Source organism: Mixophyes fleayi, chromosome 3 (genome assembly GCF_038048845.1).
Source record: "Mixophyes fleayi isolate aMixFle1 chromosome 3, aMixFle1.hap1, whole genome shotgun sequence".
Lineage (NCBI taxonomy): Eukaryota > Metazoa > Chordata > Amphibia > Anura > Limnodynastidae > Mixophyes > Mixophyes fleayi.
The window spans coordinates 54,492,854-54,510,209 of record NC_134404.1 but is presented as its reverse complement, the minus strand read 5'-3'; the positions used below and the strand labels follow the sequence as shown (position 1 = coordinate 54,510,209).

The window sequence follows — 17,356 nt, the reverse complement described above, 5'->3', positions numbered from 1 at the left end:
TATACAAAAAAACTCCATTAACTACTGTTCTCCTTTTTACCAGTACAGTTATTATTGATGTTCCAGATACAAATTGTGATAAAACAAATTCCAGATATAAACTGATAAAACAAGCATAATATGCAAAGTGGACGGTATTATAAATTTCAATGTCATATTAACAATTCTAGGAGTCAATGGAGTAGTTTTTCCATATAGACTATCGCACCCAAGAGGAACAGTTTGAAAGAGAAATGGGATGGAATTTAGGTCCAGAAGACAGACAGTTTGGAAGTGTACTACTAGCAACAATAATATTATATTTTGTGTTTAACGCCTGATGACTTGTATCATATTATTTCGATCCAATTAAGAATGCATCAGGTATATAAACTTTGTTATATGAATATTTTGTTTAATTCACTTTCATGCACTTTTATATAATATCAATTCTTATTATATACTAATTTTATTATGCAAAAAAACATAACAGTTAAATGTATGCAAAATTGTGCTTGTGGAAATTCCAGCAAAGGACAGACCACAGAACATAATACAGGGAGCATCTCCTTTTTATGGTACATTAGAATTTACCTTTCTTGCTACTATTGAATTATACTCAGTGCTGTGCACACAGCAAGGAAGAGGAATGAATTGCATTGAAGAAATAAATTGCTATTGATCTTCACCTAAGACACATCATGACTTGCATCTCAAATCATTTCCACCACCTAACCATCAAGGGATAATTAATGTGCAGTCACTGTCCCTACCTTACATCATTATCCAGCCGTGTACAGCTCTATCAGGGCACATTTCCTTCATCATTACCTTTCTGCTCATGCACATCTTATGAATCATGATACCATCAGCGGTTTTTGTAAATGTGCCTAACTGATGACTAATGATTAAAATGGTTTTGGATCCACTGGTGGTGCGGTAAAACTCCCCATCAAAACAGTAACAATGCTCATGGTACTGATCTTTTAATCTCTCCATAGAATAGAGATAGGCATCCTATGGTTCAGTTATTCTGCAACTATATACAAGGAGGAACTGAAGGTATCATTGATCCCTATGGAGTGATGTTGTTGCAGTGCACACAGTAATCTTTATGGATCAGGGTTGGGGGAACGTAGAATATGCTGTACTTTTCTCCTGTCCCTGCTCTGTTATCTGACCTGGGGGTATATTTACTAAACTGTGGGTTTGAAAAAGTGGAGATGTTGCCTATAGCAACCAAATAAGATTCTAGCTGTCATTTATTTAGTACATTCTACAAAATGACAGCTAGAGTCCGATTGGTTGCTAAAGGCAACATCTCCACTTTTTCAAACCCGCCGTTTAGTAAATCTAGCCCTTGGTGTGCATTGCACTTGTGTTTCTTTGTATAGGTTAATGCTCTTTATGAGAGGTTCCCTCTCTCCTCCCTTCACCTGTCAAAACAAATTGGTGAAGGGACAGATTAAAACAGCACTTTTGCATATGAGCCCAAAGTCTGAAGATGAAGGGGATGATTAAATTTGGTGAAATAACCATTTATGCAATATTTGTGCTAATAAGTTAGTAGGTTGACTACAATGAGGTTGAAGGTTTCTGTCATGCTATCTTCTTGAATTAACGCTAAAGTATTTACACTTACACTTATATTCTAGAAACATTAAAATAAATCTTCATTGTCAATTTGAGATGTTTTTAAAAACTAAATCGGCAGCAGTTCCAGTTAACAACATTCTGTCTTGTACATTCTTTCTATAAAAGATTAAGACATGGATACAGAACTATCATTTTCTTCTTGGTCTCTACAAAAAAAAGAACGTTTCTCGATAATTAAATGCTGAATATATTACTTGTTCTTCTAGACTCGAAAATATCTAATTCAAAGGGGCTAATGGGATCATCAATTAATATAAGAAGAATTAATTGCATATTGTTGCAAGTGATTTAGAGACACTAGATTTGTGCATCTCACATACACAGCAAGACACTTGAATTGCACATCCATTCCTCTTTAGCTACACACTATATCAAGGCTCATTATAAACTCATAGCAATAAATAGAAAAAAAGCTGATTATTATAATTCATCAATTATCCATCATTAGCCTACATTATTATATGTGTTCATAATGAGCATTTTTAGTCTGTCAAAAATATCTCTAAGAAGTACCTATCACCTATGCAAAGATTTTGTGGGCTTAACCAATAATTTACGAGACTGCATATTGGTTCACTAGGAACTTGTGACAACACTAAGACACAAGGCACTTTGCGATGTCACTAACTTCTACAAAATTAGTAACCTGACTATTGGTTCGCCCCACAAAATGGCAGCCTCTACTGTAAACTGTAAGGGTTTACTAATATAGAAATATACAAGTAAATATGACCTTTTGTTTAACATGGCTAGAAATATATGACTAAATATTACCTTTTGTATAACATGGCTTTTTGACATGGCCATCAGTGGACTTTGGCCTTCTTTCCTCCCCTGAGAGGTGTCTCATGGTATGGTCCTCACAAAGTCTCATGCTGTCTCTCCTTCCAGCTTCCATGGCCATCTTGTCCCTCATCGCCTTTGCTCTCTCACTTTCCAGTGCTATGGCTTTTTCTAGCAGTGACAGATTACCTTTCGTCATATCAAAGACTTCTTCTGACCTGTCTGAGGTGATGGAGGTAGTGTCATCATCTCTTTCATTGAACTCGTCATCTTTTGCACAGCTAGAAAAAGTTCTCGATCTGGGGCTCAATTGCTCTTCAAGTCTCATCAAGTTCATCATGTCTGAATAGTTCCTGTCTGGCATTCGATCAGAATAGTCTTCATCTGCTCTAGGCATCCTCATGATCATGTTTTGCTGCTGACTTCTATCGTGAGAATTTGTTTCGCTAAGTTTCCGTGCAAGGTCGAAACATTGGTTACGTAAGCATTCTAAACTGCTTAAGCACACCTCCTCATCACTCTCCTCCATCATTTTCTCTGCATGTCCATTGTTCATAGGCTTCCCTAACGTCAAATAGTTCATATTCCTTGTATCTTCCTGGGATCCATTGTCAATATAATTCCTATCATTGAGGTTATCTGAAAGCACTACACCATGTCCTTGTGCCAGCAGTTTGAGGGAATCCACTGTTTCCCTAACAACATCACTGTCCAAATCTAAACTAAGCTCTGTTTTCCGTCCCATGTTCTCATTCTTGTCGCTGTCGTCTTCCAAGCTATTAGATGTATTGCTGTTCATTTCGGATTCTGTCCTTGCTCTGTATGCTGCGTCCTCGGCTATTTTGCCAAGATTCAACAACGACTTGGCTACCAGTTCATCATAATTATCGTATTCATCATTATTATTATCATCCTTTTCTGTGTCGTGCATTATTCGAGCACTGTGACAGTCCATTGGGTGATGGTCTAAAAAGCGAACAGAGAAAAATAGCTAGAACACTAAGTGACATTGGTGATTGAATTAACAGAATTTACGCCTTTATGATATAACCAAGCATAAATTCTATAGCGACATTTTTTACAGTTATTTTTGTTAGAGACACATCCATGCTGCATTCCTACACAAGACTTCTTTAAAGTCCATAACATGTTACAAATGATATATTCTGCCATTGGAGTGCATGAGCTGTTTTCTCATAGGTTAATATAGGAGGAGGGACAGATAAAAGTTTTCCCCTAGGCAAACAAAACTTAGAAGTTTAAAAAGAAAAAAAAAAGCGCAGTTACTTCAATATATAATATTTGACCAACAGGTGACTACAATGCAAAGAGAAGCCAGTGATTAATTAGTAAACTCTTGCAGATATTAGTGCAATTTTTTAAACTATAGGGTAAGGTGGTTATAGACATCAATTGAAATGTTCTCACTAACATTGCTGAAAGGTGCAAAGTTGCCCAAAAAACTAAATCAACAGATCAATCATTTGCTTTAAATGAACGTCATTTGCAAAAGTGCAATATATATGTCGTCACCCTCCTAATTTTGCTCTAATGCACCTGTTTTTACAAAGAAGTGAGTGGATTTGTGGGCCAAATGGTTGCCTCAGTAGGGAGGGAGTAAAATTGTGCACCTGATGAATGCTTTATGTAGGCAGGACATGTGGGAGCTGTGTGTTCCCACATGTCTTGCATTTTCATAAATGATCATTACTTACTAACTTGTACCAGACAAAGAAAATCTAGTTGCGGATTGGTTGCTGTGGTTTTATTGCATATTTGCAACTTTAAGCAGTGTTGGTAAATTACCCCTACCATGTGTTATTATAATTACATGATTTTGTTAAATCTATTCTATGCATCTACAAAAAGTGGAATGTGGTAGGACATTTGCAAGGTGGAACCCTGACATAACTATCTTTGCTCCTGCGTACTGCTTATGACAGTAAAAGCAGATCACCACCATCAACCCTGTTTGTTGTCAGAATTTGAGAAATACCCAACATGGTAAAAGTGACAACCAAACCAATTCAGCGTGTTTTTGAAGAAGGAATAACAGAATCTTCTAATTTAACTGCAATCAGCATTTATAGCATATATTTTGGACCTGATACAGCTATGAGAAGCACTGTGCCAATTGTTCCATTTCACCACACACTCAAGGTTTTATAGTAACAACAAGCCTTAAATTGACACATGGAGCAATTCCACCATTGTCCATGTGTAAGAACCTCACATTACTATAATGTAACGTCCTCAAATCCATAACAGTGTTTACCTGGGGGACTCTTACTGCACATAGCAAAATTCATTCATAAGATCTCATACTAATCTGTGTCTAATGTATTCACATTACTAAGAAATATGCTAGACATTTTCAAAAATGCTTAAAGTGTGTATGGATGTCAATCATGAATAGGTGAAAGGTCATAAGCCCATACAGAAATAAGTTTCTCGTTACCTTTGTGACCTTTATTTCTTATTTATTGGATTATTTATGTGTTATATTGTTAGATTTTACTGTTAGATTTTTATATTGTTTAGATTTTTCTGTGTTCAGGGCATCCTACTGTATTGTGATCTAGAATTGTGCACAGATAAACCAATTCAAATGAAAGGTAAAGCTGTTTAACTAGTAATAAAATAAATACATAGATTTTAAACTCCCCCACTCTCACACACACACACAACAGGCTCTAGACAGGTTGGACACAGTATGGAGTTCTGCAATCATACAGTAACATGATCCAGTACCAGTCTATTCAGCATGACCCTGTAATCTCAAGTTATACAGTGGCCACAGTATGGAGAGGGGTTGCCATAAAACAGTGTGCCCATCCCCCTTCAATATGCTATTGGCCCCATGCTTATAAACTCAGTGGCTCTCACTGGATCTCCTGAGCTGTAGGGTAATAGTCAAAACTGGGAACCTTGTAGTGGCAAATTTTTAACACCCCAGTGTTTCCAGTATAATGGAATCGGTCTCACTTTTATCTGTCTCCCAGTATACTAACAAAATAAGCAATTAACTTAAACACTGACACAATGGGTTAAAATGTAATTCTTTAAATGACTGATATGTGATAACATACCTTTACTTCTTTTTCTCTTTGTATAGCCATACACCCCACTAATTAATGGAACTGTTATGATCTACTGGTATGCACTCAAAATCTCCATAATAAACACATACACATTAATGTATTTACTAGCATATATTCCAATTTAAATACTTTTTATTATTTAACCTTTCTTCTGAGGTATGCCTCCGAAGTATATTAAATGATTTATAATGTAATTGTCGATTAGCTAAAGAAAGTCTTTTTTTTTACCTCATACAGCAGCTCATCATTAGTTGGGGTTTAGTTATTGTACCTTGTTAAATGTGTGACTCGAGTCCTCACACTTGGAGCAATTACAGGCATCAGCGCCCTTTGCTGTTTGTCGGCAACAATGCTGGCACTTCTCAATGTAACAATTGACACAAGAGTCACAAAAACACGTATGAGAACTGAAATTTATTACATTTAAGTAAGTACATACTGTACAGTAAGAAACCTTTGTCACTAAAAGTGTAATATAGTCTTCACATTCCTGTAGCTAGACCATTTTGTTCAATTGCAATTGTAAAAACTATAAATAGGCGATCAGTTTTTTTAGTTAGGTGGTCAGTCACTGCCGGCAGCTTTTCTTCATTTTTTGTCACCTTCCAAATGTTTTTTTTTTAATGCTCATATTACTTACATTGGGTTAAAATCAGGAAAACCTATAATGAAATTGAAAAAATCCCAGTTATTTGGCATAATAAGTATATCAAGTGTGTATATTACATTACAGTGTACTATCATAATAATGTGCTGAATACCAACTTACCCATGGGGTGTGCAGACCAAATTGATACTGTTCTCTAGCAAGAAAGCTGCAGAGGCGATGTGCTTTGGGTCATTGTCTTGGAAAAGATGGTAACCTGAGGTCAATGATTTTGGGTGTAAGGGACAAGGACATTACACATGATCTGCCCTTGGAAAACTGCTAATATTTTTTATCTGTGAATGTCACATCATTAAATTGTTAACACAAGCATGGGCCTGGGCTGTCCATTTCTTCTTATCCAAATCCTGTATCATTAGGACAATTTTGATTGTATTGTACTACTTTATACTGTACCTAGTTGGACCAAGTGGAACTGAGTTGGTGTTTAATACTTTACATGCCGTTTTAGAAGATTTCTATTCCATGCTGACTTTCTCATATTCTATTAGCATACACAAAGTTTATCACTCTATCGGATTAGTGCATAAGCCATGCTCTGTACTTCTCTGTAAATGGACAAAACACAAATTATTAGATTGGAGCAGATCCATACTTTATTTCTCTATTTCAAAATTACAGACTTGTAATACAGTGATTCAGTACTTACTGTGTGGTTTTTGGATGAATGGGACATCTGTTTTTACTTAGTGTTTTTTTCATGGTCCAAACACTTTGTCTGCCCATGTGAACATCTGAGCTTTGCATCCATTTCTGAATGTCCTTCAATTACCATAGCATAAATCTTGTTGATACATTGTTCCAGTTTTTCAGTCTTAGCTGTCATAATAAATGTTGTGCATAGGCAACAGAAACAGTAATATAGTGTGCAGTGTATTATCTCTCTTAACTACTCTACAATAGTGTACTTGCAGACACTTTGTGACGGAAAAAGTGTCTCCAAGTGTCAAAAATCCAATTATCCCATTAGACAACACAAACAAAATGTCAACACCGGGCTACAGATGAACTTCTGGATATAAAAGGGATGTCCACTGTAGATTACAGTAGTAGCATAGTGGCTCAGTGATTAGCACTTCTGGAAATAGTGTGGAAGATGGTGTCATAAAAGCACTTTCCTCAGTTAACCAAATGGCCCATGTAACAGTTTTTGGATGAAGTTCATGAACAGAAGAATGTTCAATCAACACCTCCAGTGCGGCTCACATGCAGAAATGAAGCTCTGCTGCATCAAACATAGTAAGGACTAGGCAAAACTAAACTACATGACACAGCTCTGACAATAGACTGTACTGTACTGGTGCCCATGGACCAGCAGCTGGTACATAACAACTTATTATTGGGGTTCTAATGTGTAAAATACAATTCACATCCTGAACGCTATAAAGCTTAATTTTCTTCAACAGAGGACTCGTAACAAACCTCACCGATTTGCACAGTTTCTGTTTCAAGCTGAATAATTTTATTTGCACACGACCTGGGGTGAATTCCAATGGTTATAGAGGTAAGAGAACACTGCTTGTCATCTCACAGAAAGCTATTATTATTTATTATTATTATTATTTATTTATAGGGCGCCACTAGGTATCCGTAGCGCCGTACAGGGACAGACAGAAATACAGTACAGGGTGAGACATCACGGAACAGTTAACAAAAAGCACAGTAACTCGGAAGCTCAAAGTACAGCTAGATGACAGGCGAGAGCCCCAGCGGGGTAGCTAGAGGGGTAGAAGGGCCTCACGGAAGAGACAAGGAGCTGGAGAGCAGAGTTAAGGTGGTGGAGAACAGGAGGAGAGGAGGCCCTGCTCTAAGGAGCGTACAATCTAAGGGGAGGGTAGGACGGACAGAGACGCAAGGGTAGGAGGAGGAAAGGGGGAGAGCGGAGGCAAAGACGGAGGTGGGGGAGAGGAGAGCGATGAGGAGGGAGGTAGGTGGGAGACAGGAAGGAGGGCAGTTAAGTGGGGGACTGGAAGGCTATAAGGAAGAGGTGGGAAGCTAGAACTGATAGTGACTGGAGACGGGACCAGCTTGGTCACCACTATGAAGGAGGCACATGATTGCATTATTGAAGTTTTTATTTATATAGTGATTGTATTCAATAAATTATTTTCTTCACTGATTTTATTCAGCATTGTTTAACTCGTGCTTTCATGCATTATAACACTGACATTCATCAGTTACTGTAAGTATTTTGTTATGTTGGTTCTCCTGCCATAATGTGACCCAGTCCCAGACCATTCATCTCACGGCTATAGCCTCTATTAGAGAGGCACACACAAAGAAATATTGGCCACTTCCCCTCCAATAGGCTACCCTACTGGATATGAAAAACCTAGGGGCTCTTCCTGGCACCACTGTGCTGTGGTTACTGGAGCAATACTAATACAGTATATAAAATTGGGGCACTATTCACTGGCAGCCATACACAGTTTGTGCATGCTGGAGCTTGTTAAACTACAATCACTGTATCAATGACATTCTTTCATAAAATGCATCAATGAACTTCATTGATATAATGTAGTTCATTCATACCCCGTGTGGGGTCTATACACAAGTAACCAATCAGAGAGACTTTCTCATGCTGTAGCTAATCCGAACAAGCTGCCTTAGTTAGTTACTTGTGGACAGGCCCTAGACCTGTTAATCTCTCCGCAGTTCTTCTTGATGTAAGGTGCTGGTTGCCTCTCAGGGTTTTTTAATTTTTTCAAAAGGATTATTGGAAGAAAGAAGCTGAAGAAGAGGATTAAGGACTACAAAGATTATGATAAAGATGGATATGAATAGAAGAACAGAAGATGAAGATCCCCAAGAATAGAAGACCAGATGGAAATTCCTATGGATAGAAGACATGAAGATGAAGATTCCTATGGATTTAAGGATGAAATAAAGACAGACATGATGGCATGAGTGAGTGTTTTTTTACATTGATGTGTATGGGTTTTTTTTTTTAATGTAATTTTAACATGTGGAACTATCGGTCCCAGTGAGTCCTGAATTGTCAAGGCACACTGTTGTTTGTAGTTCCACAAGCACCACAACTACATGGTGAATCTTTATTGTAACAGTGAACCATGTCAACATTTGAATTAAAACAAATGTTAAAATAATTTTATATTAATTAAAAATATTATTTTATTGTGTTTATTTTTTTAAAATACTAGTTTTAACAGCAAAAATGAATCTGGAGCAGCCACCTTCGAATGCAAATCTAGTACGCGATCGGCAAACCATGAACAGGAACGTAAGCTGTGAACGGCGGAAACAAGCCTCGCATTTTGTAAGTATGTCTAGATAGGGCTCTATGTTTGCCAGCTCTCTGCACAAGACGTGAGTTTGGGAGATTAAGGTTTGTTTGTGAGTGGAAAAGAAAATAGATAAATAATTCACTTTATTTTTGTAAAAATGTACTTTTTTTAATTTAAATACACACATAAAAAACATATTTTATACAGCACTGTTCATTGTTACACTGATATAAAATAAAATTATAAAAGTATCAACTCAATGTACAATTGAGGTTTTGACAGAATGCTCTACAATTTACAGAACAAGTACAGATATCCAGTATGTAGTACAGTATGCTGAACTATAAGTCCCAGCATGCAAATCTAAAAAAACCACACACACACACACACACACACGTGATAGTTCATTAATTTCAGTGTGGTTTCCAGCATGTGTGCTACATACAGAAACCCCATTGAAATGAATGGAAGAAGCCTCCACTAGAGCAATATACTGTAGAATGAATAGGTAACTAAAACACCAATGTAAGGGATAACATTTTTTAATTCATGCAAAAGACACTTAACAACAGGAATTGCCACCTTATTTCAAATCTTCTTTGTTCTCTCTTCTTTTAAACCACCAGGAATCTTGTAATCCATTAAAAATTGAATAAAAAACCCCCATTAAATTACAAAACTGGTCACTTTCAGAACCTGCGGTAGAATGACTGAACTGAAAAGACACAGACAATCCTTCATCACTCAGCCAATCACAAGCGGCTAATTGCGCTAACTTTGATTCTGCAGCGGTGCTCAAAGCGAGTTATTGCCATTGTGAGTATTGCATTGCGTTGAGTCTTTTTAGTTTTTTATTTCCACTGGATCGCGCTGTGGAAGAACATTTTTATTTTCAATAGAGTGATAAAAGAGGGATTTCATGGTGTTTTTTAGTGCAATTAATTGTTTTATCCCCTTGTGTGAATGTTTTATTTATTATTATATTTATACTTGTTACCCTGGCACCTAGAGCTCAGGGGAGTTTGGAGGAGCACCAGTGCTTTTTAGGAGAGGGCCTTTTTATTTACCTCCAGTTTAGGGTATTAGCCCTGTGCTAAAACGGCTGGTGTTGGTTATTGATTTTAGGATGGTGCTGTGCTGCTGTTTCTTATTTATTTATGTTCAGTTATTTATTGCGTAGTTTTCTCATTCCATGTGAATGGGGTTTCTAGCACATGCGCAGATCGATTGCTTCAATATGACATCTGGTGGTAGAAAAAGTGTACTGCATGTAAAAAGATAATTAAAATGTAATGCTTTGCAAAGCCCAGTAACGCAATTAAGTCATCATGGCTGGGGTCATGGCATCATCTTAAGCACTTGGTGTCAATATAAAGTTTGCTACATCTGTACATTAGAAAAAGAAAGTACATGTAAAATGAAATCATTTAAATACCCAGGTCTGTGTTTTACTTACGAAAAGCTCCACATTTTTAACAATAATATATTATGGTTAGTTATACATAATTCTATTCCTGTTGAACTCAACTCAACAGTACTGAGACACCATATTAGAATGAATGTATTGTTTAGCCTCCTAGGAATAATGTTTATGGCATAGGAGTCTATTAAAGGCACTGTAACTATTGTCATAAAGTTCAGAAGGTGTGACTGCCTGCCCTTATCCGTAATAAACTTCTGCCATAGTGATGGGATTCTAGTTGTCATGGAAACACAGGCTGCATAGTATGATAATTGTGAACAAAAAATAGGTAAATCAAGGTGAATGGTAGTATAGAATATTTCAATGCTAACGCTGGAAGCACCACATTCATACAAAGTGTTTGAGTCAACAACAACCCTTTCAAAAAATGGTGTTCAAATGCATCTGTATGTGTGATAATGGTATATGACTTAACTCTCAGATGTTCAAAAAACAATAGATTTAACAATAATTATCCTACAATGATTTATGGAAACATTGAATTTTACAGCAGAAGTGATTGGTCCATCTACTCTGCCCATATTCATATTAAACATCAGGACAGATATATGCACTATCACTGGCATCTTAACAGATTGAACTGCACACTAATTACTTATCATTAATGCAAATTGTAAGTCACTGCTCTCAAAAACATGATTGTGACCAACATTTCCTCATTACTGCATCCACTCCTACGTGGGATACTGTCATATCTACTTTAATGGCTTTGTTGTACCAGTCTGCTCACTTTTCTATTGTCTAGTGAATAATCATTAGCAGATAGCCATATTATGGGAATAATGTGCAGAGATGTTCAGAAGTCATCAATGTTTGGAATGATGTGGTTTGTCACTATACATTAAAATCATACTATTGTTCTATTATCTAAGCCTAATTAATTACTGCTCTGGATTTTAAAGAAACAAAGAACCTTGAACCTTGAATCTGGATTATTTTAAAGGATAAGGTTTTAAACTTTCACAAGACATGGGATTCATGGTACACATTTTATCATACTCCATTACCTGGTACTAGTTGAGCCACTTCCTCACTTCTTGACATTTAAATATTTTTCTCTTTTCTTCTTTCTTCCAAAGTATTGCCTCTTTTACCCCCTGGGGCGGTAGCGGTGCAGATCACCCCACCCTAGATGGACATATATCTTTTTTCCCCTTACCACCCCCTTTCCCTTCCCTGGTCCCTTCCCCTTTCCTACATTTATACAGAAAAATCCAACAACATTGTACTTTTCCCAGACTGGAGTCCAGGATTAGATTCAGATCCAGGCATTACCTGTCAGAAGCAGGTTTACTGTATTTCATTATTACAATAAGTTATTTTGGAACATGCTCCCTACTCTACGCATATGTTTAGTAGCACATGTATAGACTCTATTTTCTAGCTATATAGATTATATGCAATAATGTAATTTTTATTTAGAATTCCAATATCTAATCCCAATTGTTTTTCACTTTATGTTCCTGTTGTTGTTGAAAATAAACAGATTTAAAAAAAATAAAAAAATATTGCTCTGGCATCTGCTACTTCTATGGAGCAAAATTTTGGGGTAAACCTGTTCTACTTCTTAAAAATGTTATGGTTGACAATTTCTCTATTGTTCTACTTTTTACTCTGCCGGACCAAGCACACATATTGATGTCACTCACACACAGAAAGATGGAAACTGCGTACCAATGGGCTTACCCAATGCTAAACAAATGACCTTGACAGACTGTGATGTGTGGGTAATAAAACAATACATTTTTCTAGTTAACGCGATATGTTAGAAACTGAAATAAACAACTAAAACAACTGAATGCCTAACATTTCACGTGTGTCATATCCATATATGTACCATTACATTTGCACATTTTGTTAGGTGTCTGGTGTCTATTTGTATCTCTTAGCTGCTCTCACTTTTGTTCAAGGTTCTTTGTTTCTTCAATTATTCCTCATTTATTTATTTATTTTAAATATTACAGAGGCCTCCTGATTATAATTATCATTACGTAAATGTAATTTAACTGGATGCCACTTAAGCATTGACTGCCAATCTCTAGGTATTCCTTCCCAATATCTTGGGCAGCACTGTGGCACAGTGTTTAACATTGCCACCTCATCCCATTGGGGTCATGAGTTCGATTCCAATCAGGGCCCTATATGTGTTGAGTTTGTATGTTCTCTTTGTGTTTTCATAGGGTTTCTCCTGGTGCTCTGGATTCCTCTGGCAGTCCAAAAATGTACTGTTATTTTGGCTTTGGACAAAATAGACCCTAGTGTGTATTTGTATGCTAGGGAATTTAGACTGTAAGCTCCAATGGTAGCAGGGACTGATGTGAATGACTACATATTCTCTGTATAGCACTGTGTAATAAGATAGATAAATTATGATAATAATAATCAAACCTTGCAAATAGCTGTTTGCTTTGTCTAAACCACTGTCATTTCCATTGTTAAACATAGATGCCCCTTGCCACCTTTTTCTTGAGATGCTCTGACACCCCACGTGAAATTATTCTTTTTTCTGTAGTAAAGTCAAGAACAAACTTCAAGCCATATTCTATTCATAACCCAATGGTAATCAAAGACTTGATCACTGATCTTTATTGTCTAATTAAACTGGAATAAGTAGTACTTTGCTTATTCAAAAGATACAAACGCATGATAATTGAAAAGTTTCCATGGCAGTCCATTCCACATCCGATGGAGACCATCCGCTGACTCAGACTCATCCAGGGCTATTCACAACATCAGATGAGATGAGAACTTATGTTCAGGTAGCAGAGTCAAGGTTTTCGCACCAGTCCACCAGTACATCCACTCCAGTACTCTCCAGTATGTCTACTCCAGTATGTCTACTCCAGTACTATTTATACAATCACTACATGATAAGGCTCATGGTGACTCATACACCAATCAATAAGTGCTTCTTCTTGCAGTGGGTACATAAAGGAAAGAGAGAGGAGGTAGCACTGCATGGGGTGTTCAGTAAAAATACGGAATGGTATAAAAAATAAGCATCTTTTTCAAAACTGTTCTGGGAAATATTCACCTCATTCCATATCTGTCCACAAAATTTAGCACATTTCAGTAGCAGAAATTGGCATTAAGTATTTCAAGTTCTACTCCAATCACACAACATAATGAATTGACCGTCGACCAACCAGCTCTATTGATAGACTATAAATGGCGTAAAAAAGTGAATTTACATATAGAGTGCAGAATAGCAAAGAGCACGTCGCTAGAACTTCGCACCTTTGTAAAAAGTCACCGCGAAACTTGATCAGTGTTCAAATTCTCTAATCTCTACAGAGTACAGTATTTTCACAATAATGTCTTTGATCTCAAATACAGTGCACAAGAAAACATTAAATAAACACATTTTATTATAGAAAAAGTGTGGATACAAAAACAACAGCAGCTGTTTTAGTGGATACAGTTTTTAGTTACTCCACATGCTATCAATCTCCTGCAGACATGAGCACAGACTCATGAAACTATTTTTGTCCTCTAGAAAAAAAATTGCAGTACTAGTGTTGAAAATATCTCTGCTGCACCTGTCCCAGTGTAATAAGAGTAGCGCTACTGCCTGCATGATTATCCTGGGAAAGTGTCTGTGAGCACCTGTGAGTCATAAACGTCTAGCTGATGTCTGATGTCTGTAGGATCTATACACCTGAACAGATAATAGAGCTGTATTTGCCATCGCACAAACTTCACATCATATAAATAAACAGGAAAATGTAAAAAACATGCTCATAAGTGAAAATCAGCAGTAAAACCCCATAGCAACCAATCAGCAATTATTTTTTATCTGTTTAGTGCAATTTAGCTAATTTGGTTAGTATGGTTTAGTGCAGATTTGCACTTTTGAGTAAATAAACCTCAGTGATATTTTACGTGGGTCACCTAAAGCATGCAGTCCTAATTTTCCAATAGACATAGTTGCTAGCTGTAAATGATCATTTGATTTATGTTTACAATGGGTGTGATGAGTAGAAGTCTAGAACAGACTTAGGGCTAGATTTACTAAGCTGCGGGTTTGAAAAAGTGGAGATGTTGCCTATAGCAACCAATCAGATTCTAGCTGTCATTTATTTAGTGCATTCTACAAAATGACAGCTAGAATCTGATTGGTTGCCATAGGCAACATCTCTACTTTTTCAAACCTCGCAGATTAGTAAATCTAGCCCTTAGAATTGCAGGGAGCCCATAGATGGCAGCACGGTGGCTTAGTGGTTAGCACTTCTGCCTTACAGCATTGGGGTCACGAGTTCAATTCCCAACAAAAGCCTTATCTGTGTGGAGTTTGTATGTTCTCCCCGTGTTTGCGTGGGTTTCCTCCAGGTGCTCCGGTTTCCTCCCTCACTCTAAAAACATACTGGTAGATTAATTGGCTGCTATCAAATTGACCCTAGTCTGTGTGTGTGTGTGTGTTAGGGGATTTAGACTGTAAGCCCCAATGGGGCAGGGACTGATGTGAGTGAGTTCTCTGTACAGTGCTGCGGAATTAGTGGTGCTATATAAATAAATGATAATTATAATAATAATAATATCTCATCTGTCATCATTAGCTGAGTAAGAAACTAAAATTTTACAAACTTTTCCCTTAGAGAGATGCTGATTGGCCAGAATATTGCATTATGCACTCATGTGACTGAGCATATTTAACTGTGATTGGCTCCACTTGTCTACCAGAGGATTACTCTGAGAGTCATATGGTACAACACAAGCTTTTTCCTGGTACTCTGTGATTAAAGCTGTCAATACAGTAATAAGTACATTAACAGAGTACCACCGGCCCCTATAAGGTCTTACTCTATATAGAAAACAGACATAACGGAGACAGCAGGACAGGAGACTCAAAGTAAAATTGTGCTTTAACATGTGTTTATGACAAAGTTAAATCAGAATCTAGATAAATAAATTAATACAATTATAACAGTGCAAGTGTGGATGAAATACTGCAGAATTCAGAATCTAGACAGTAAAATTTAGGAGCCAACTTTTTAGGAGCCAGCGAAGATGTGCATCCATTGACCTATAGAGAAATTACTTTAAAAATATAAGTAGTAGTAGTATTTTTTTATGTATGTTGGTAACCTGATCTCTGGCATTTGTCCAGTGTCATAGAGATAATAAAAATAATGGTGCCCAGCAATGAAGACTAAGTTACTCACTCCCAATTTAGTCCAAGTAGATAATTTCTGACTAATAACAGCACTGTCTGTAAGTAAAATATCTAAGTAAATACTGTAATAGATAGAGTATGCCTATACAACTGCACTCATAACATGGTGCATGGTGCTACTTGGGTAAAGCACTTTGCCCAAAGAGAGGTTCTATAAAGTAAAGGTGAACTGCAGATTTGTAGACGGTGAAACCATAGAAAATTGTACTAGCCCAAAATAATATAGAGTTTTTAAAGTCCTGAATTGCAGACTTGAGAAGGTTGTTTAAAATTTCTCCTGCACCAGTATCAGGATAACACCAGGGGGTAAATGTTTGAAGCTGAGAATTTTCTGGCGGGTTTGAAAAGTGGAGATGTTGCCTATAGCAACCAATCAGATTCTAGCTATCATTTTGTAGAATGTACTAAATAAACGATAGCTAGAATCTGATTGGTTTTTCAAACCCGTCGGAAAACTCTCAGTTTGATACATTTACCCCCAGATATACAGAATGCCAAGAAGGTTTAATATTTACTATACCACTATACTACTATACTGTACAAGTACATTGAAAAATGTGCTGTTGTATACATGCAACTACACAGGTCTGAAGAAAGTACTTGCAATATGTTAGAAACTAGGGGGTAAATGTATCATAGTGCGGGTTGTACAAGTCGCCGGAAATCCGCGAGATGACAGCTTAAATTTAAAGCGGCGCTGCCTTGTAAAGGGAAACTTCCCTTTACAAGGCAGCGCCGCTTTAAATTTAAGCTGTCATCTCGCAGATTTTTGGCGACTTGTACAACCCGCACGATGATACATTTACCCCTAGAATTACTATTCACATAGAGGGTTTATTTAATAATATGGTGCAAAGAGAAGAGATATGCTGCAACCCACAACAAGTGTTAAAAGCTGATATCTGATTGGTTGCTATGGGTTACAGCAAATCATTTCTCCTTGCACAAGTCTTAATAACTAAGGGCCTGAGTCATTAAGGAAAGTAAGGGGGAAAAAAGGAGTAAATGTTCTCCGGGGCAAACCATGTTACAATGCAAGGGGTGCAAATTAGTTTATTATTTTGCACATAAGATAAATACTGGCTGTTTTTATCATGTAGCACACAACAACTTTATAGCTTTATTTTTACACTGAAATTCAAAATTGATCTAGAACATGTCCTGTCCCAACAATAAATCTGTCCCCACATTTTAAATTTACTTCTCCCTCCAAAGAAACATGGTTTTGTCTAGGTGCAAAGTTACTCCTTTTTTATACTTTGCTTTCCT

At 36.9% G+C, this 17,356-nt stretch overlaps 1 protein-coding gene across 10 annotated transcripts in view; it reads right to left on the bottom strand.

The window, feature by feature from the left end:
• MYT1L (myelin transcription factor 1 like) overlaps window positions 1-17,356 on the bottom strand; it is a 409,017-nt gene that overhangs the window by 79,669 nt on the left and 311,992 nt on the right. For 9 of the 10 annotated variants that reach the window (XM_075201506.1, XM_075201505.1, XM_075201512.1 and 6 more), the window contains one exon: window positions 2,410-3,384. The exons of the other annotated variant lie outside the window; for it this stretch is intronic. In XM_075201506.1, coding sequence (XP_075057607.1) covers window positions 2,410-3,384 — 975 coding nt within the window. The remainder of the gene's footprint in view (window positions 1-2,409; window positions 3,385-17,356) is intronic. 10 annotated transcript variants of the gene reach the window in all.